The sequence below is a fragment of the Pholis gunnellus genome (assembly GCF_910591455.1).
Source record: "Pholis gunnellus genome assembly, chromosome: 19".
Classification (NCBI taxonomy): Eukaryota; Metazoa; Chordata; class Actinopteri; order Perciformes; family Pholidae; genus Pholis; species Pholis gunnellus.
Genome location: NC_136546.1, coordinates 6,265,487 through 6,288,138, shown reverse-complemented (window position 1 = coordinate 6,288,138; position 22,652 = coordinate 6,265,487). Strand labels below are relative to the sequence as shown.

Sequence of the window (22,652 nt, the reverse complement as noted above, 5' to 3'; positions counted from 1 at the left end):
ATACACACACACACACACACACACACACACACAGCTCAGAGTGGTCAGGCTTCAATAGCAGCCTTATCCATGCCCCAGTATAATAGGGCCTGGGGGAAATGATTCACTCTTCTGTTTATGTCGGTCTTGTTTTCCACAGTCCATTGATTCTCAGTAGACAACGCGCTGCCCAGTGCGCTGTGTGTGTGTGTGTGTGTGTGTGTGTGTGTGTGTGTGTGTGTGTGTGTGTGTGTGTGTGTGTGTGTGTGTGTGTGTGTGTGTGTGTGTGTGTGTGTGAGAGCGTGTGTGTAGCGGTGTGCAGAAGCTACCTGTGCAGACTTCCTCGTAGGTGGGGTTAGGTGTGTATCCTCCCGCGTATCCCACTTGGGTGGAATAAACCCCTTTTTGTTTCCAAAACTTCCTCTCCACTCCCCAGAAGCAGCCCATGCCTACGAGAGAAGAAACACAAACTTTGTTAGACAACGGCCTTCAACGGCCCAACGGGCAGCGAGAGCTTTAGAGCTGCGACGACCGGTCAGTCTATCAGCACCTATTTCGATCGATCGGCTGTTTCAGTCACTTCTCAAGCAAACGTTCTCCGATCAAATTAAATCTCTTCAGGTTTAGGTCGGTCAATTGAATACATCAGCATGGCCTCTGTGAAACATTTCATAGACTAAAACCAGGGTTTCCCAAACTTTATGTCTGGGGACCCACTTTTTAAAAAGTGACAAACCATCGTGACTCAATAGGCCTTGTCTATAAATCATGCCTTATATCATCTGGAAGAGGTAAACCAGCCATTTAGGTTTGATAAATCCCAACTTTGTTTGATGCACGTGTTATTGAAAACATATACACATTAAATACCTATAACTGAGGCCAAATCGATGCATTTAGGTGGAGTTAGCAAGCGCTCGTATTTTTCCTCTCATCAGTTAAACAAACAGAATGAACGCTAATCAGGCTCCATCATGTGTATTGCTTCTGTAAATGTTAAATAAAAGAAATTATGACCGTAATGAAATCTCCTGCGACCCAACTGTGGGCCAGTCTATGGGAATAACTGGACTAAAAGATGAATCAATAAAATAAGAAAATAATCTTCCGATTAATCCAAAATTACAAATTCTGCAGCGCCTAGCTTAGCCTGTGATATAAAGTATATCGACACTGTCTAATATGCTAAATAAAGCAGGTAGTACATTTTAGGTTATATCAGGACTAGCAAAACCTTCATGTCCTGGAACGTTTTTTGTTTTTTTTGACGAGACGACACTCACCAAATACAGCCGTCGCTGTCCCCTCAGGAAAAGGTGGAACAGTCCTGTTGCCGCTCACATCGTGTTTGGCTGCATGAGAAACAGAGAATGAGATGTTATGAAGACCGATAAAAATAAAATAGCATGCACATCAGTAAAATAAATATATAAAAAAAAAAACACAGTAAGTGTTACTTAGAGTACTTGGAGTTCAGAAGTATTATCAGCAAAATGTACTAAAAGTATAAAAAGTACTCATTATGCAGGCTCCTTTCACAGTGTTGAATTATTAAAGCATATTACATTCTGGTTTTAGAATAAATACACGTAAAAGCATGTTAATGTTGTAGTTCATCAATGCGGAGACGATTTTAGATGCTTTGTATGCAGGACTGCCAACTTTTCAATTTACGTGTCTTTGTATTCAAATGTATTTAAGTGATTTCCCCTTTCCTCGCACAATACATATTTAAAATGAAAACCTAAATTTTTCATAACACTGCACCACCACCAAAAAAAACAAAAAGCGGTGCTGAATTCACCTGAGACACACGCACGCACACTGACCCACTTAAACAGAACTCCATAGCAGCTGCATTCACTCCAATCAGCACACAGCCAGAGGTGCACCAGGACCCATTAGAGGCCACCCAGCCACCTGGCTGAGCTAACGCGCATTAGCGTTAGCATGCCGGAGGCTGTGTGTCAGTACGTTGGAGTGTGTGTGTGTGTGTGTGTGTGTTTGTACAGATGGCTTGCTGTACAATGCTGTGGGGGGAGGGAGATGGATTAAAATAAATGGGATGGAGTAGAATGAGAATGAACCCAACATCTGGATCGGCCCTCCACCTCTTCCTCACTCTCCCCCTTATCCACACACACACACACACACACACACACACACACAGACACACTGTTCATGCATGGAAGCATAATTGTTGTGTGGAGCAGCATGCCTATGGACAAAAGCAGCCAGATGGATACTGCCAACCAATCAGCAGCCCTCCAAACAAACACACACGCACACACACATCAAAGCGTGATTCGCGAGGCAGACTTCATCTTGTCAATCAGCGGTATAGATTCTGCATTCTCTATTCACTGATCATTTAAACTTGGTACACACACACACACACACACATCATCTGAAGTCGTCCTTGTTTGTCTGATTACACCAGCAGCCTTTCATCCAGATGAAAGACAGCGTCAGTCCGACTGTCTGACAGACTGACGGACATCTTCAGAGACACATTCTCATCTCCCTTCTGCATTGTGAGGGAGGAAGGGGTTTTTTTCCCATCCTGATTGGTTGGATGCAGCAGCTCCTCACCTCCAGTCCCTTTACAGTCCCTGCAGTAAGTTTAGCTTCCCATCACACAGTGTTTCCTGTTGTCAGCTTGTGCACAACATTTGCATCGGATCCAAATGCAGAACAAAATGCTACAGGGGCATCATGTCAATTTACATTGAATTGATGTTAAATGAGCGTAAACCTAAAATGAAACAAATTAAAACTTCTTCTACATAGAAATACACGTAATAATATAAAGAGATGAAAATGTGCAGGATACATTAAAGAACAAACCGAATTATTGTAAGAAATACATATAATAATAACAAGTCACATAAAATACATACTAATAGCAACATGAAAGCAATAGCATTGCTTCATACATTATGCTGTTTTTATTTGTCATGCTTTGTTTCATTTTGTGCACGTTTTATGATAAATATGTGGTGCTTGAGCACATATTTTGTGTGTCATATTTGATGGATTTATCTAAATTGTTTTCCTTGATTGGCTGATCATAACTTCAACATGATCACATTTGCACCTTTGTAAAAGTCTGGGAGCGACATTATGTCTTCCAATGCTGATAGCAGTGAAGTGGTTGCATTCTTAAAGCGCCAGAGAATGAGACGAGACTCACTCCAGAAACGCATCAGCCGTCAGGAACTTGTACATCTCCATGATTTCAAAATGAAAATGTGAGATCCTGCTACTTTATACGGGCAAAGATGCTCTTCTTCCTCCTTCCTCCCTCCTCTCACATTATCTTCTGTGTGTGTTAGTAATGGCTGCCTTTGGGGACCAGCGAAGGCATGTTCATTACTGGCTACAGACACACACACACACACACAAACACTACTCATTAGTATTCTGTCTGGACTTATTGTCTTTCCCCACTGACATTTACATTTAAATTGTTTATTTCTCAGTGTGTGTGTATGTATATATATACATACACACACACACACACACACACACACACACACACACACACACACACACACGGCGAAGTGGGTGCACGGCGAGCGTGATTAAAAATAAAACAAAAGCTGAAGGCAGACGATGCAGATCAGCTGTCTGCCATCTATTTCTACCGTACCTCTAAACGCATACATGCTCTGAAATGTGCACACTGATCTTAGATAATAAGTCTCGATATCCCACACACACCCCCCGCCTACAGCTATTTCTGGAGTGATCAAAATGAGAGCTGATAAAACCACAATGTCTTTGATCAATATTTACCGGTGAATTTTACCTCGTTATTAAAGGGTCGGCACTCATTTAATCATTTAACTGAGAAAAGGTTTGGTTATCAAAGTTGTAAACAGACTGTAGTTTTCCAGCAAAAGGACTAGAGCGCGTGTAAGTGCGGCATGAGCCTTTCAATTTTGGAATTTTATCTGCACCATCGAATCAGGCTCACGCTGCCATTTGAACTGGTTCTGCAAGCATTTTTCGATTATAATTTTTGTATAATGCCTGTGCAGGATTTGTGGGTTTGACCTGAAAACTGCTGACCTGGTGCTGCACAGGGAAAACAATTGTCATCCTATTCGAGGCCGGCGAGTAAATCTCACCGGGGCATGCGAGCATCTTGTACCGCGCAGGACAAGATGTCATTTTGTAAAGGCAAATGGAGAAAAACTGAATTTGAATGTGATCAAAGATTAACTGACAAAACATATTCCACATTGATTATAATGGAGTACGAACAGCAGCACCGACATAAATGCATGAAGGAACTAAGGATGCTAAAGGAACGGCTTCACTTAGGGTATATCTATGGGCTTGTTTAAACTAACTGAATGATCTGGTAAGGCGGGACAAATCGCACCTTCATCATTCTTATTGGTAGATGAAGAGTTGTGACTGAATTAATACATTTCCGTTAAAGCTCGGGTCCACCTTCAAAGCTTCAGCCAGAATAGAGAGGCTTTAAGGACGGAGCTAGAGCCGGAGGGTAATTAGCTTAGCTTAGCATAAAGACTAGAAGCAGAGGGAACCGGCTAGCCTGGCTCTCGAAAAAACACTGATGTGCACGTCGCACCTTGTTTGTTTGAATCGGTACACAAACGGGAACGTAAAGGTCGTGTCTCCGGCTCTCTCGTGGAGTTTTGTCACACTGACCAGAGTGAATAAATTAAATACACTGCAGCCTAAAAACAACTAAGACGAGGGATAAATAATTTCCCAAACACAGTAAAGAAAGCGAAAAATGAACACCTTTTCAAAAACATTCATTAATATTCTCCAGTTATCTTTTCCTTCTCTCTCTCTCTCACACACACACACACACACACACACACACACACACACACACACACACACACACACACACACACACACACACACACACACACACACTGTGAATACAGAGGCATTTTTCTGGAAAGTAATTATTCCGTGCAGCACTCCTTTGAAATGCCTGTTCTCGTCGTCACCTTTATCTCACCGGGAACGATAACAACGCCTCTTGTTGATTAATTGAATTTGTTTTGTGTGAGGTCGGGCGCAAACAATATTTGTGTGTGTGTGTGTGTGTGAGAGAGAGAGAGACTTTCTGGGTTTCTTGTATCTCCGCAGCGTTGCTCCACCTTGCATTAGCACAAAAATATGAAGGCTGTGCATCTAGAAAAACACAAAATATCTTGTTTGCAGGTTGTTTCCGTGAGCAGAATTATGTTTATTTCAACTATAAGCCGGTTTCTGACTGGTTCGCACTGGCGACTGATTTCCAGTCGGCGGTAAAGAGCAGTGAACGAGGTTAGGAGGCACTTCAGGACACTTCACATCAAACAGCTAGCCGCTTCGGGGGTTTTTTTTGGGTACAAATGTGTGCGTGTGAGCAGCCAGCCTGCCTCCCAGACTCTTCCGCGGCTCCCAAAATCCTGTCACAATGATAAGCCTGATCACAGAACAGACCTATATCCATGGTGACATCTGCGACACACACACACACACAAACACACACACTCTACATTAGTGCTGCTCTATTTCAGCTTAGGCCTACATGCATGTAAAGGCAGGCATAGCCGCTTCATAATCAGCTTCATCGTCAGTAAAATCGTCGACAATATAAAAAGATCAAAATAAATAGGTCAGCGTTTAATTTATCGTTTTATAATGACTATATATACATATAAAATACACTGTGCGTTCACCACGCCGTATGAACGCTGGATAAATCATTCTGCAGAGAACGTTTTAGTACATTTCTTCAGAGGACAAAGTATATCTTTACGTCATCCTGCACACGGAGCTCACTGAGATGCTGAGTCAGGCTCCTGCGTCACAGGCAACTTACTGTGCTTCTTTCTTAACTTGTTGTCCTTCCACTGTGCGTTCAAGCACAGTATTGAGTGTGGGTCACCTGTCTTTGGCAGTAGTCAGAGCCTAATACACAATCACTGTAGCTACGTATGCACAACAAAATGAAATAAAAAAGACTTGAATCGTAAACGTATGCTTCGAGACATATCACATACGAGGCAGTGATGGGCGAGGGTTTAGGCAGAATATTTATTTTGGTCATTAGCTGACATATTTACAGCCTTGTATATTTATTGTCCTTTGTTTGTTCATTTATGCTTTTTTCTGTCATTTATTTGGGAACATGGTCCTCAAAGGTGCTGTGTGCTGGACTGGGAGCATCTCAGTTGCCTCTCAGTCGGCTCTCAACATGGCGACGGTTGAGAAGCTAACAGTGCTAACAGAGCAAACCACGGCAAAAGTGCCGACAGAGCGAAAGGTGTTTACTCGATGCGTTACCGGAGGCTGAGTGTGGGACGTTATCGATTGCAACCGAATTGTGAGTGCGGTGCACAGCGGCGTCCATGAGGTAGCTGGTGGAGCACATTCACGTGCACAGAAAGTAGTTGTTTGCTGTTATAGCAATGATCTGAATATTGTATATATTGCATTTTGAAGTTACAAAAGGTTCTGCCCTAAACCACCAGGATGCCCATAATGATCATTTTCACTATATCACATTATCCATCAATCTGTTGGCAAATTTCATTTACTTCGTCTGTAAATTGCCAGGAAATGGCCAAAAAAAGTCTCATGCAAAATGTCCACAATAAACATTGACATGGGTCGCTATGACATCCAGTGATTGCATGAATCTGTGTCTCAGCAATTATTTTGAATTTTGAAGACCAGTATTGTTCTGATCAGGCATCTGACAAATTGTCACATGTGTTTGTTTGGTGGTGATTGGTTTAGAGGTGATTGAATAAAAAAAAATTAAACATTAATCAGACAAGTTGTTTTATATATATTTTGGGTAAATACATTGTTGTATAACTCTGTTGTATAAAAATGATCTGTACATTAGTCATTACATTGATTGACTAATCGAAAAACCTAATAAGATTAATCAAAAAAAAAATAATCATTTTATGGCTGATAATCTACGTAGACCCAATGACATCATGTATGTTCAGTGCTAATCTGAAGAGGCCTTTCTCTGAAACAGATATATTCTGCTACAGTATGAATCTGCTGCTCGGTGGGGCTCTAACAAATGCTAACGGTAGCATGCTAACATCCTCACAATGGCCGTTAGTTTGGCAGCTATTTCCACCTCTGCTCCCCGTTTCTCTCTCCCTACTAAATTAAAGACCAAGAGACCCCCCCCCCCCCCCCCCAGCCTGGAGAGGAGCTACGGCCTGGCCTGGACGTCCAGGGCTCCCCCTTCTCCTCCCCCCTGGAGCTCCAGACCTGACAGTGATGAATGAAACACTGCAGCTAATGTCTGGCTAGTGGATATTGGAGACACACACACACAGAAAAGATTGCCTCAACTGCACTGCAATTAAATCTACAAAGTAACCTCCCCCCACCCCTCCCCCTCCTCCTCCTCCTGTCTCTCTCTCTCTCTCTGATTGCCTGGTTTCTTCCTCTTCCTCCTGCTCCCCCTTTTCTTATCAGCCTCCCTCCTCCACCCATCTCTCTCCATTTATTTCTCCCCGCTACAGCGTTTCCTCCCTCCCTCTATACGAACCTCTCAATCAGCTACTCTGATTGCCATCATCGTTTTTATTACTGCCCATCATCACGACCATCAGTGTTACCCTCATTGTTCCGCCGCTGACAGACTCGAGGAAGACGCGTCCTCGTTCGGATATTTTTTGGAGGGTTTTATTTTGGAAAAACAAACTCCTTCGTGGGCTTTGTACACAATGGCCAAGGCTGTTGTTAAGGAGATGCTTCCACTTGTATGTGAATGTGATGGAGACAACAAAAATAACGAAAGCACATACTGGATTTAGATTGTCGAGGGCAGAGCTTTCACCAGGACGTTGTTCAGCAGAAGCATCACACAGACATTAAAATACACAGCGTTCTCTCTCTATTTGGATCCGTTTGGGTCTGTTTGGATGTGGTCTTTTGAGATGGGGTCCGACTGCCCTCAGGCCTCATCTTTTAGGTTCTCCACAGGTTCATTCTAGGTCCGATCCCAAATTTTGGCACCCTAAAGACCTCAACCTCAATCTAACTTCATAACCGTGCTTGACAGGCGGTTCCTCAAATGAGGGTTTTCTGTAGATTATACATATATCCGTTTATGTTCTGTGACATTGCAATACGCTTCTTAATAATAATAAAACGTCTTTTGAATCAGATCCTGAAGCATCTCGTAACTAGAAAACAGCCTCTCAATAACAGTGAAAGGCCTTTGCTGTAAGAAATAGCAAGATTTCAGAATAAATCTTTTCCAAGAAGTTTCCTGGAAAGAGAGCAATATTAATGTCTGTAAAAAACACTGAGACCCAATGGATATTTGATTTTAATTTGTGTTTGTGTGCAATCCAGGGGAAATCAATCAAGCTGGAGTTGGTGTGTTTTGATGAGATATCTCAGAACGTTATCCTAAATCAGTGGTCCCCAAACTACGGATACGGCCCGCCTCCACATTTGGTCCGGCCCCCTGAACAATACCAGAGACGCATTATGATTTTTTTTCAGTCTGCACAATTAATCAAATTTTAATCACGATCACGATTTTGGCTGCCACGATTAAATGAGCATGATCGTCTGCGATATTGACGTTTAAAATACGTGCTCTGCTACATATCAAATCAAGCGCTTCCTGAATCAGCCAACCACCAGGGGGCGAACGAGATGAGAGCTGTCATGCGCGCACCCTGTAGAAGAGTAGAAGAGTAGAAGAAGTAAAAGAGCAGAGAGACGGGAGCTTGAAGGACGAGTACTTGTGCTTAATTTATTTACACGCCGGCATGTCATGTCTGTCACTACATGGTTGCGCGTTTTCAATTCCCCTGCTCTCTGTATTCGCGTGTTCCGCCCCGATCCGCGCGCACGATGCAACAGTAGCTCACCTGCGAGTAGCACGCACGTAGCACCCCCCCCCCCCCCACACATAATCGTGCTGCCCTAGGTCAAACGATATGTTCAGTAATGTGGCCCTCACAGGAAAAAGTTTGGGGACCCCTGTCCTAAATCATGTATTTTTTAAATATTCACTCAAGGAAAACTCAATCAGACTGCCGTTGGTTTATTCATTTTAAGAAGCTTTTATCCGTTTAACCAAACTCTTAATTTATTCAATATTCATTTATTATTGGAAACGTTATTTTATGGAATTTTTTTGCAACCTGGGAAATGATTATATAAGAGTGTTGCCACAGATCCTCTTTTCCGTGAAGACTAATGTTAGAGAATGTGAAGCGGCTGAAAGATGACGTCGTGCGATACCCCGATACAAGGTCTCTATTGTTCCGGTCACAGAGGGCGCATGCTGTGAAAACAATATCGATTCATCTCTAGAAAACCTTTACCTTTTAGATGTATGCTTCCTGTTTTGTTCTCCTTTCTGTCATCTTCTCTAAACCTTCGAAACACTTGATTGACAGCTGTGTTTGTGTGTGCATGTAACTAGAGTGGTGGTCGGGGTAATTGTGTATGTGTGTGTGTGTGTGTGTGTGTGTGTGAGATCGATCAGTCAGAGCCATTAGCAGTGAGGCAGTGTGTGTGTGTGTGTGTGTGTGTGTGTGTGTGTGTGTGTGTGTGGGGTGTAGGAAATGGTACATAATGCACTTAAAAGATGGTGGGCTGACTGGACCCTTTCAGACGTGGAAACTGTAATACTGCCGTGTAATATCTAGAGTGTACGTTCAAGTAATGGCTTTTTGCACTCGCACATGAATGTGCTTTATGTCTGGACAATGGCGATGTAGACTCAAAATGCTCAGGAGATATTTGGCATTTGGCACACAGGTTTAGTTATATTTAATAAGTGATGGGAGAGGTTGTTTATTGCAGCATGTATACAGGCTTTTATTAACTGCGATACATTTATGATTTGGTATATGTACATTATTATCTCTTGGTTGACTACAGCTACACTGTGTGGAGTACACGTTACTGTTGCTATGTTTAGCGTAAGTAGAAAAAGTAATAAATCAGTGTAGAAATACTCATAAAGTACTTAAGTGAAAGTACATATACTAAAACTACTAAAAAAAAGCACTCATGCAGAATAATATATACATTTTATTAAATTATAATTAACGACGCATTCGTGTGTTTATCACTTTAATATTGCAACTGCTAAAAGTGGAGCTAATGTTTGTTTTTTCATATACTACCTGGAAGCTTAATCCATAATAATCCGTAACGTATTAGTTGCTTTATATAGTATTTTGTATCAATGATCTAAATCTGCAAATTCAAGTCTAATAAATATAGTGAAAACGGAGTAAAGAGTATGAAATGTGGTGGGGTAGAAGTTTAAATTAGCATAGAATGGAAATACTCATGTAAAAGACAAGTACCTCAAAACTGCAAGTACAGTACTTGAGTAAATGTACTTAGTTAGGTTCCACCACTGATGTTTAGTGATAAAAGGCTGCAGCGTTTACGTAGAAGGAGAAATTATTCATCACTCATTAGTCAAAACTCAAACAAGATATTTAACATATTTAATGCTGATGAAAATGCAGCGTATGTATGTGGTTTACTTTTCACCTCCACCAGAGTAATAATTACAGCTGCCGGCTGTTGCACCAGATTTCTGACTCAACTTCACCTCACAGTATCTTTGCCTCATGAGCTGTACTTAAGTAAAGTACAAGTATGTCATAATTGTACTTGGGTATTTCCATTCTGTGTTACTTTATACTACATTTTAGAGGGAAACATTACTCTTTATTGCACTACATTTATTTATTATACACTTGAAATTAGTTATGACTTTTTACATAAAAAAGCAGACGGTATGGTGCCGCACTATACTACAAATCAACCCAGTAGTATTCAAAATATAGTATAAACAAAAACAGAATCATATAATATTCAATGATAATGTAACACTTTGAAATCTGCATAATAAATCAATTTACTTTTCATACTTTAAGAGCGTTTTGCTGATAAGACTTCTCTTATTTTACTTAAGTTAGATTTAGAATTTACTTGTAGTATTTTCAGACGCTGGTATTACTTATACTTAAGTAAAGGATCTCAATACTTCTTCCTCCCACTACAACCGCCTTTAAACTGTGTTATCGGGGGTTGAATCAGGTAAAACGTTGAATGTCTGAGTGACAACACAGTTCAACTCTCAGCCTCGTCTCTTGTCTCGTTTCTCTTCCCCTCCATCTTTTCTTCTCCCTCTCTCTGTCGCTCCAATAGGTCTCCCTTGTCTGTTATGCCGCTCGCATTCTCCCCCTTAAACGCCCGTCATTATGCCCTTCAAGGTTACCGGGCCACCTGCTGATGGACTCGCGTGCGCACACAAACACATTTCATTTGCTGGTTTCCCTGCGCGTTGCCGTGGTAACTGCTGTGACAACGGTAAGATGGATTGAAGAGCGGCTGAACCCGATAACGCAGCGCGGTCGCTTAACGTGTTCGAGAGACGTGATGGACAGACCGATACGGCTTCACGTGGATTTACCTGGTCCCCTGTGTGTCTGATAATCTAGATGAGGACACCAGGAGAACATTACACACACGTGTGATGGTTGAAGTATTCAGATCCTTTACTGAAGTAGTAGTACAAATACCACGATGTAAAAAGACTGTTAGGAGTATATGTTATGCTGGAAATGCTGGGAAATGTCCCTTGACTGCTATACTATCATATATTATAACCGACTATTATCACTCATGCATTAATGTAAAAAAAAGAAGATTCTACTGTTGTTGGTTGAGGTGGAGATCTGTTTTTACTATTAACTAATGATTTTTTTCGGCTATGGTGCGCCGCCATGTTTCTACTGTAGCCTAGAACGGACAAACCTAACACTGGCACTAGATAGGGCCATTCGCGCTTTTACATTACCTGAAGGCCACCGAAATTCTCCTACAATCTAGGAGGAGGAGTGAGCGGAGGGGTGTTCAGTTGGATGCAATCTGCCACCTCACCATTATAACGGTCCTGTAAGTATTGGACAGACAATGGAGGTACGATGGTCCAAAGCGACGTCTTTAAATTACTTATTTTGTCTGAGCAGTTCAAACCCACAGGCGTTCAATTAACAACAATAATATCTATAAAAGGAAAAAAGCTGAAAATGCCCACATGTAAGATGCTGTAATAAGCAACGTTTGGTATGTTTTACTAAATATGTTTTAAAAATGACGATAATTTTTTTTTTAAAAAGGTCAATAATTTTTCCATTACATCACTAGACCAGTGATTGTTAATCCCAGTCCCATGTTGGATTGAAAACATTAACACAGTTATTTTATCTTTCGGCTAAAGCTAAGTGAGCTAACGGCTAGGTGGACTGCAGCTACAGATGTCTGTATGGAGAGAATCAAAACAGCTGGCCAAAGGGGTTTTGGCTTCAACTCGCAGAAACAACCTTACGTTTTTTTATATAGACTGGATGTCTTGAAATCACAGTCTTATCAGCATAATGTCTCTCCGGATATTTATGTCAAACATTCCAATAGAAAGCTGCAATAATAATGATTTACATTCACAAGTACACCTGCTAATTAAAAGACCAGATGCTGGATGTCTGAATGCATCTGCATTAAGCTGTGATGAGGATGACATTAATTTTTTCATTAGGCTTTTGTTTGAAGTTTTTCATCCCTCTGTGTGTCTATGTAGAGGGGGAGGGGTTTAGTAAAATATCAACTAGGGGTATTAATGTCCAGGTAACATCAGAATAGAAGTTACCTGTATTAGATTCATCAATGAGATATAAACCACTGAAAAAGTGGTAAATTCCACCAAGTTAAGACTTGATACCACTTGAGACCATTCAGCTTTCATTATTTCATAGTTATTACACTGTTAGAGGTAACTAAGGCTTGTAAATGGACATCTACTCTTTATATGCATTCATTCAGACACAACTTACTTTACTTTGATTACTGACTCTTCTATAATTAACAGCACTAACAGCCATCTCTTAGCAGGTCACTGGTGTAGAAGTGTTGACAGTTTGGGAATATGAAGGTGGTTAAAAGTAGAGCTGAAACATGAAAAGATTTTTAAAAGGCCAACCATCTGCAGGTTCCAGCTCCTCAAATGTGAGGACTTATTGTTTTTTCTTCATCATATATTACAGCAGACAGATTATGTTTGGGTCTTGGACTGTTGGTTGGATAAAACAGGCAATTTGAAGAAAGCACCTTTCTTGTGCATGACTTTTATCATCCCTTATATGTCCAATATCTAGACTGTTGACAAAGTTACATTTTAAAAAGGGGCAAACTACACCTTCAAACTCAGGATTTCAAATGCAATATACATACTTTGAACCTCATTATTTATGATCTATGATCCATCTACAATCTCTGATCTTCAGCTGAAAGCTCTAGAACAGCTACTAAACAGACCTTGTGGAGAGATTATATCGTCAACTGCTGTTTCCAAGATCAAGAACAAAACTTTAAAACATTTTTAGCTAACATGGACGATAACTCAATAAAGAGTAACTTAACACTCACTAAAAATCGTGTTGTTGCTAACCTCCAGTGGTTTCACTTTTCACCTGGTTGCAGTGACTTACAGGTGTACCCTTGGACCCCATAATGGGTGCGGTTACAGCACACCCGTTATGGTGTCCTGTTTTACAACCTGGTGTTAAGTTATTCCTTCAAGTGGAAATCTGACCATCTAAAAAATCAATGACAACTGGGCACACTGGACCTGCTGATACAGACCATGGAATATGATTAAAAGCTCTGGAAATCTGCTAAATGGACCAGTTTGTTTTGTCAAACCACTGTTTCAAAAAAGGTAGAGAATGAAAGTTCTGAATCTAAAACCGTCAACCAAGTCAACTGCGTCCAGACACCCAGCAGGTCAAACGCTATGGAAACACCGGCTTTGGTCTTTAAGTTAAAGGTTTCTGGCCTGACTCGGCCTACTTCCTAACCTCTGGGTCGGTTTCCAGAAAAAAATCAATTGATCCAAAAACACCTGGTTTTAACTCGTAGATATCGTATACTCGTTTAATTGATGAAACCATCATCCCTAAACACTTTATCTGTAGTCCAGTTTATTTGGTCAAACACATCCAACAAGCATTCATGCACAAACCTCTTGCTTGGCGCGGGGCTGGCCTTCCTCTGCCTGCTCGTAGACTCTTTGAGGTCAAACATACGTTCTTATCCGGCTCAGAGACGTCGTTTGGCGCTTTAAAATCGTACCAATGCTTCGTTGCAGTTAAAATTACACGTCGACTTCTCTGATTGTGTGGTCACGCTGCGCTTTGTCTCCGAAAACTCGTTGTGGTCCGACGGCTCCAATGCGGAATATCGATCAAAAAGAGAAAATCGCTTGTTTTGTTTGTGTTTTTTGGTTTCCATAGCCCTTTCAGAAGCTAAGTTTTCAGACGTTTGAAAGAACTTTTTCTCTCTCTCGTCTTTTTCGGAGCCGAGGCAGAGCTTGTCCCCATCCACCAACGCAACCGCCGCCGCCGCCACGCCTGGCCATTTCTTGATTTCCTCTGGCGCTGCAGCCCTGAGCCAGACAGACAAAGGAGGGGAAGCCCTGCCAAGTCTCTCCACTGCAGGCATGGCTTCTCCGTTCCTCTCTGCTCCCTCGCTCTTTCTTCGTCGCTCACGATCGTGGCAGCGTTCCCGAGAAGCTTTGGCGACGCTCCAGCATGTCTGCCACTCCGTCTGAACTGTTCCATCCATCCCAATCATCATTTTTGGCGGTGGACCCCCCCCACCCCCACCCCGCCCTCCTAACCCACATCCTCCTTTCCCCGTCCGACCCCCTCCGGTCCGAAAAATACTGAGCACACTTTGGGTAAATCGATCCAAACTAAATTCAAAATACTCAAGCCTTTGACTTTCCACTCCTCCCATCTTCCCGTTGCTCTCCGTCTCTTGAACGCTGAACCCCAATAGCACTGAGTCAATATCTCCTCCACGCAACCTTTACACTTCCTACTCATTACTGTCATCTTTCTCTTTTTAATGTCAGAGGGTGTTGAGAGTGAGTGTGTGTGTGTGTGTCTTGTGTCTTTTGTTCTGTGCCAGTGCAGATCTATTCATCATGTGCCAAGACTACGCGCCCTCACTTGTAGTGAAGAGGGGGCAGGTTGGTGCCAAACGCCCCAACTGCCAACTTGGTGCTGCTATCGGTCTGTTTGCAAAAAAAAACCTCCCTATCTCACACAGCACACACTTTTGTTTAAGCCATTTACACACTGCAGTGACAATTATGATTTGTAACGATTGAGTAAATCAATAACTGCACGGATTATCAAAGCACTGACAGTCATGAATTGAAGCTGCTTAAATCTGATATTTGATGCTTAATATCCTCATTCAATGTCTTCAACGTTGTGATGTTTATCTTTATAGACTTTCAGTGAAAATGTCTATATGTGTTCGATCCAAAATATAGATTTTGAGCAAAGTGTAATTAAAAACTAATAAAACAAGATGTAGTACATTTTTGGTTTTACATATGTTGAGTTTTCTGAGGCAAACATTTCCAAATTCATGCCATAATTGTTTGATGGAATAAATGGTGAAAGATTTCCATATTTACAACTGGCGGGCGTCGGTGCAGAGTTGGTCATGTGAGTATTACAAATACTGTGCGTATTAACAATATACATTAGAACCATTTCATTTGGGTGTATTTACATTGAACTATGGACTTTGGCTGACATCGGGTGTCCGTATGTTCTGGGATATGGATTTAAAAGGACCGCTGTTTGGACTCCCCTGATATAATATATTATATCAAAAATAATCAATATTGGAAAATATTTATTTTACTCATATCCATATTGCCCAGCACCACTGCACATGCAAATATTTGCAAGTCATATAATTCCAAACTTCACAAGCTACCGAGCAGTATGTAAAGTAACTAAATTACCTCCACATTTACCAGCTGCAACATTAAAAAAAAAGTTAATAATTATACTCAGATACTACATTACCCTGAAATGGGCCATTTTGACTAATTTTACTATAAGTATATTTGGATGTTAATACTTTTACTTGAATAACATTTTGAATGCAAGACTTGTAACAAAGTATTTCTACACTGCGGTGTAACTACTTTCTGTGGAGGATCTGAGTACTTTCCACCACTGTTTAATGACACTAATAACTGCACAGTGGAGTCAAAGAGGTGAACGAGCAATAACACAGTAAATAAAAGTATGCAGCACCATATATAGGGTTAACTGTCATATTTACATTACATGAGGAAGTTTTAACAAAGTATGTCAACATCCATGCAGTGTTCCAAGATGCAAAAAACTACCCTGCGCATGCGCAGTAGTACCAGCAGGTGCTAGCCTAACAAATGGCTACATTTAAAGTTTACGCTACTTGCCTTAATACTGTCTTTATAAGGACTTTAACTCCCATCGTATTAAGAAGGCAACACCGCAAACGTTACCGCGAGAATACCAGAACACTAAATAAAACGGCAAAATGGCAAATATGCGTTTTGGTTTGTTACGTAAAAGTTACATCATTGCTAAAGAAGCTAACGTACAAGAGCTAGCTTACCGGAGACTTTAATGCCGTCGGTCCGGCCGGGAAGTGCTGTCTCTGGAGTCGGCATTTGGGCTTTAGAACCCATCTCTCCCATGCTACTGTTGACAAAATGACGCCAAACTAGACGGAGCCTGGAGGAGGATACCATTGACCCGGCAGCAGCACAGACACACCCCTGCACACCGAGGGCTAGCTCAGTTAGATAAGCTACATAACGTCAACACAAGGCTTGTGTAACGGGAAGGTGCCCTCGTGTTACTCCACAATTACCATAAAAAAAAAACGGCTGCAAGTTGCACCAATGCTACTTGACATTGGGCCTACTTATGGCTGTTTTTAATGGGACTGCTTATTAAATTGACAGGTGTTTTTGCTTATGGCCTCACTATCTGCACCTTCTCCCCCCACTCCACTCTGTCATTTAGTATTAAGCTTGCTAAAACTGTCAAATTGACACCAACAATTACATAATTACATTACGACCCGTTTGTTATTTTTAGTGTTAGGTTAAAGTGCAGATAAGAATGTCTGGTATGTGGACATGCAGGTTATTTTTACTTCCTTGAAAAAGAAACAAGACAGTTGTGGGTGTAAGAGCCAGTTTGTATTCTTAACAGTTTTTTGTATTTTATGTTTATTGCAATAGCATGTGTTATGCCCTTTAGAATGTTTACCATATAATATAGGTAATTAGTAAAGGTAATTGGTCATGTAGTAGAATGGGCTTCAAATGTGTGTTTTTGCCCTATTAAGATAAAGGCTCCTCTATTCTGTCCTGCTATTGGACAATAGTTGGTTGACTCCTTTAAGTAGGTTTTCAGTGCTAGTTTTGATGAAGCAGGATGTGGAGCAACAATTTTTCTGACCGCAGAAGACCGCAGATTAAAAGACTTTTAAGTTAGAGCCAGCAGAAGGTCAATGTTTTAGCCACAGTTATTGCACAAGGACTTTGTTTGTTTACATCGAAGAATAAAACTACTTTTAACTACGAGCGACGTGCCTCATCCTTGGACAGCTAACAAGACAAGTTTAGCCTGCAATAGCTCATGGTGGTTTACGCGAGTCAGAACCCTTTACATCCTGCAAGAAGTGGCCAAGAAGGACGGTAAAATAAGCTGCCACTACAGTGGGTATGGGAGAAAGTATGAAAATCATATTAATAGGAGCTATATTCACCTTTTTATCGTGTACTACTGGTTAGAAATATTATACATGATTAGCTTTCCCCAGGGTATCGGTTAGTTTGACCTGCAATCTTTATCACAATAATGCCATAATAATCAGTTAGAGGCCACTATTCTCTGGCCTATGTAAATGCATTGAGTATTATTATTGATATACAAGCATAACGTTTACACACAAAGGCTATTGCACAGTGGTGCGAACTGTACACACACGGCAACATGGAAAGGTGGGGCTGTTGTGTCTTAACTTGTGATTGTGTCATCATGTTTGATGCAATCGACAGTTTATTTCCTGTTTCCTTTTTGTCATGGTGTTCCATAAAAGTCCCGACACATCCTTCTAGATACCCTGTAACGACGCACCGCCATGACTTAGACCACGGATAGTGTGTGAGATGTGGTGTGATGAAGGAGCCAAGGAGAACACAAGTTATTGGATGTATTTATTGTTGGACTGTGGATGCTGGGAGCCATGTGCACAGCATGGGACACAGAGCTGGTCCTTTTGTTCTCCCTGCCAACAAAACGAATGGACAACTGCAGTCAGTGACTGAGTGAACAGACTTGATTGGGGTAAATGTCTAGTTATGTGGAAGAACAATATTGTGTATATACTGCAACAACTTACCTCTGCCTGTTTCCTCTTCCCAGGGCGTTCGGGCAAAACACTTCCCCAGGGTGCTCGAGCACATCTTTTATAGTTCCGGGAAATACCAACCATAGGAGGCGGGTAGGGGGAAGTGAAGATATGTGTTGCTGTGTTTATTTAGATACATTATGGGTTTATAATTTACTTTATTTATAGGAATTATAAATATGTTAATTAATATGGATACTTTTGGTGTTGGTAAAACCATGTAAATATGTATTATACATATAGTGTTGGCGTTATACTTACCTGTAGATGGTATGGCTGGTCTAATTAGATGGACCAGGCATATAAAAGGGGCTCATTTTGTTTGTGGAGAGAGATTAGTGGAGACTACCAGACACTGGTTTGAACCTTGGTGCGATGGTGGAATTGAAAAATAAATGGAGAGTCTTCTGAAACCTCTCTGGACTCCTGAACTGTTAATTTGCCTCCATGGCCGCTCAAGCATGTTTACATACCCATAACCATGATTATCAAACAACTCGGGTAACTGTTACAAATCTTAACATGCCTATTCACGGTGCTTAGATTAATAATTTAGATGTAAATGCAGAAGCAATAAAGCTTTAATCAGGGAATGTATATGCGCAAATGTTTTAAAACCAAAACGTCACATGGTAGAACATGTAGCAGTAATATATAAATGTAGTGGGGTGTCACGAAAATAAACATAGTACATATGCTAAGTAGAATTATATAACATGAATAAGCATAGACTGTTGATCAAATATACTAACATAACATATCAATTAAATGTGTATGTGTAAAAACTACACTCACTATCCAGTCTTATTCAGATAGTAAAGCTGGTTCTTGGTTGGCTGAAGAGAACGAGGCTCCGTCAGATGGAAGCTGCTGATTATTTAATGGTTTGCGGCTGTAATGGTGCAGTCAAATGAGTGCACGACAGATCCCCATCAGTCCACTGGCTTCCAGTATACGCTGGGTATAGGAGGGACAGATGACGAGTCATAAGAACATATACATAAGAAGACACATACATTTCAGCGTCTGATTGTGACGGTGCCAGTCTTCTATAATTCAGAAGGATCGTGCACAATTTCACATTCCAGCAAAGAGGACCGGAGAGATGGAGTTTAATGTGCGAGGTGTTCTGGGGGGGGGGGGGGGGGGGGGGTGGAATGCACATGTACCTTCACTCAAGTACTGTCCTTAAGCACAATTTTGACATACTCACACGTCACTTGAGTATTTTTATTCTCTGCCACTTTATCCTTCTCCTCCATTCCATTTATTTGACACTTTGACGCACTTAAATTAAAGCCAATCTTCTCATAGACCAAGCAAGAACACGGAAAAAAAAGCATTGAGTGTATAGACACACCATATAGTGTTTTTATTTAGATCCAGTTGCATAATATGTTGTTTCCTGAAAACATTTCAAATTAAACCACCGCATTAACAGCGGTTAAGTACAGAGTCGGATGCTTTGATTGGTTTGCTCGGTGAGGCAGATGCTCTCGCTCTTTCTTTCCTCCCTCCGTCCTCAGGAGAGGATGACAAGCAGAGGGAGGACAGAGCTGGAGCTCCATCTGACTCCCACTCTTTCAGAGGACCAGCCCCTCCCCTCCTCTCCCCTCCTCCTCTCTCCTCTCTCCCTCTGACTGCGCCCAACTTCTCTCCCTCCATCCTTCCATTCGGCTACTGTACCCACCTCCTGACTGCACCCAGCGCACACAAAACCTGATTTCCGAGGGCTTAGGATATCGCTTGGCTCCGGTGGTCTTCTGGGTTTGGACTATTTTGTGCTTGAAGAGTTATTCTGCAGAGAAAAAAAAAAAAAAAAAAAATCGTTTTTTTTTCTTCTCAATTCAGCTGCAGAAGAAGGACAGTCCGACCTCTGCATCCCCCGCAACCTCCCTCCGCATCCTCAGCATCCCTGCATGGACCTCCAGAGGAGAGCACCGCGGACCGGGCGGCGCACGCAGGTTAAACAGGTTCCAAAGCCTTCTATCACCGGACGAACAGAAGCTCCTGCATCGGTGTGTTTTATGGAGGTCTTAGCTGCATCAAACCTCGGTAAATGTCCGCTGATTGTTACATTTTATTATTTTTTTAATTAGAAAGCTGCGCCATTTATCGGGCACCCTGCCGCTGAAAAGGTACTGTTCGGGTTTTCCACAAAATCGGCTATCTGCACGGTTTAGTCATTTAAATCAATATTTATAATTCTTTAGGCCTTGTGGTTTATAAACCTCCACCAGCTCCTTTCATCTGCGCTAAATCTGCTCCTGCAGTAGCCGCAGTGTGCTGTCGTGCTCTGCGGAACTTATTATTTATCTCTTTCTGAAATATGAGCAAAAGGCTGCATGCACACACATGATACAGACCAAATACATAAAATGCATCTGTAATGCTATATATATATAATAGTAGTATTATTATGGTAGTTATGGTGTTTTAATTGTATAAAACATTACAGCCTTTTTATTTATAAGTGTAAGATGTAATGTGTTGGGCCCACATAAATATCTATTATGTTATAATTTGAGTAATTGAAGATATTCGGTGTACTCGAGTATTGTAGACATTTTGAACACAGGCTCTGACACACACGCCCGACCCCCACAAAGGCAGCCCCCCCCCCCCCCCCCCCCCCTCCCCCTCCCCCTCCCCTCCGCATTTTAGCCTACATGAGCTATCTGGGTCATTAGGATTTCAGGGTTAATGAGGCTGCAGATGGGTCCTCTCCTCTGCCGGAGAGCCGTTGAGCAGCACAGATGCTCTTGCTGCTCCATCTGCAGCGACCACATTGAAATAATATAATTTTTTTAAAAAAGGCTGCATGGCATGATGTTTTTGGAGCTGACAGGGCCGTGTGCTCGTGTGGGATGAGGAGTAGATATCGCAGCAGCAGCTTCCTCCCCTGCAGCTGTGTCATTAATGCAGTGGTGCCTATAAGAACGTGCATTATGGCTGCTGCTGCTGGATAATGGAGGATAATGCTTTAATGGTCCGCAGTGCTGCTTAAAGGATCATACCGGTGTTTTTTTTTAATACTCCATAACACTTTTAATACTTTCCATCTGCATGCTGCGTTATTTCTGATTTTTCTCCCCCCCCCAACCCATGCATGCTTTTCACACATTTCACCATGAAAATCACTTTGCAGAGACTTCAATCGGTCAATCCATCTCCGATGAACATGATCTCTGCTTTCACAAGAATAAATCAACGAGGAGTCACCTGATCGAAGGGGTGACACAGAAAACCATAGATTAGAATTGTATTTTGCTGTTTTTCCTCGCGAAATTCTGGATGCTCTCACCTCCTCGCTGCTCTGGGAATCCTTCCAATGCAGCAATCTGAGAAGAAAGAAAACCCCCAATTTGGTTGAATCACAGATCAACTTGAACCTGTGAAATGAGGTGAGAAGTGGACATTATTATTTCTTTTCAGGGGAAAAAAAGCCCCCACCCAAAAAAAAAGGGTCGAGAACCGTGGCCTTAAGTCTCTGCAAATTGATTTTCATACCAAAGTGAGAAATGAATGGAAACCAGAGTGTGGACGGTGCAAAAACACATTAATATGCATATTTTACACATGCAAAATGCTGCCGTTGCCCTTTTAAGTCATCGTAGATAGATAATCTTTATATAGTCAATAGAGCCGGATGATATATATAGTAGTATTGTCAGTTCTGTCATTGTCTCGAATCTGTCCCAGCATGTAGCCTGTTGTGTGGAGGTCAGCAGGACATCCCTTACAGTTGATGACATCTACAATCACACTCACGCCTATAGACCGTTACAGCATCTAAATCTCTGCTGAGCTGCTTGTCTGTCTTTGGTCTGCAGCAGAAGACACAGCATCTTAATACATAATGTACTAGTCAGTAGAATCACAATATGCAGCATAATCAGCATCAACGTCGTCTTAGATGTTATAGTCGGTGTACTTCTTTCGTGTAGTCAGCATACATGATGTACATCTTTAGTAGGATTAGTCTGTGTGCATTTTAAGAGTACATAGTCATGATTAATAATCAGTGTGGTATTCATCACTTTCGCTAACATTGATGCAAAAATGTAACCAATAGACACATAACGCAGAAAACACAGGCTGTAAGAGTCCATAAGAGATATTCGAGCTTGATGTAGTGACATTCATTTATTATGTTCTTCATAAAAAAATTAATTAAATAGGTTTGGAACATTTCCTCTGTGCTTTTGATAATAAACATAAATAAAGTATGCCATACATGACAACCTCAACTTTGATGTTGAGAAAACGGTTGTGAGGGATACAGAGAGGGATAAAGAAGCGAACAAAGACGAGCGAAGCTGAACATATAAAGG

The 22,652-nt window shown here is 41.4% G+C and overlaps 1 protein-coding gene across 1 annotated transcript in view; it reads right to left on the bottom strand.

Annotated features, from left to right (window-relative positions):
* Positions 1–16,699, bottom strand: part of msraa (methionine sulfoxide reductase Aa) — a 32,151-nt gene extending 15,452 nt beyond the window's left edge. Inside the window, exons 1-3 of the mRNA XM_079180529.1 lie at positions 16,510–16,699; positions 1,263–1,331; positions 309–428 (exon numbers count right to left, since the gene is read on the bottom strand). Of these exons, the coding sequence (XP_079036655.1) occupies positions 309–428; positions 1,263–1,331; positions 16,510–16,645 (325 nt within the window). The 5' untranslated portion in view covers positions 16,646–16,699. The remainder of the gene's footprint in view (positions 1–308; positions 429–1,262; positions 1,332–16,509) is intronic.
* Between the last annotated feature and the right edge of the window lie 5,953 nt (positions 16,700–22,652).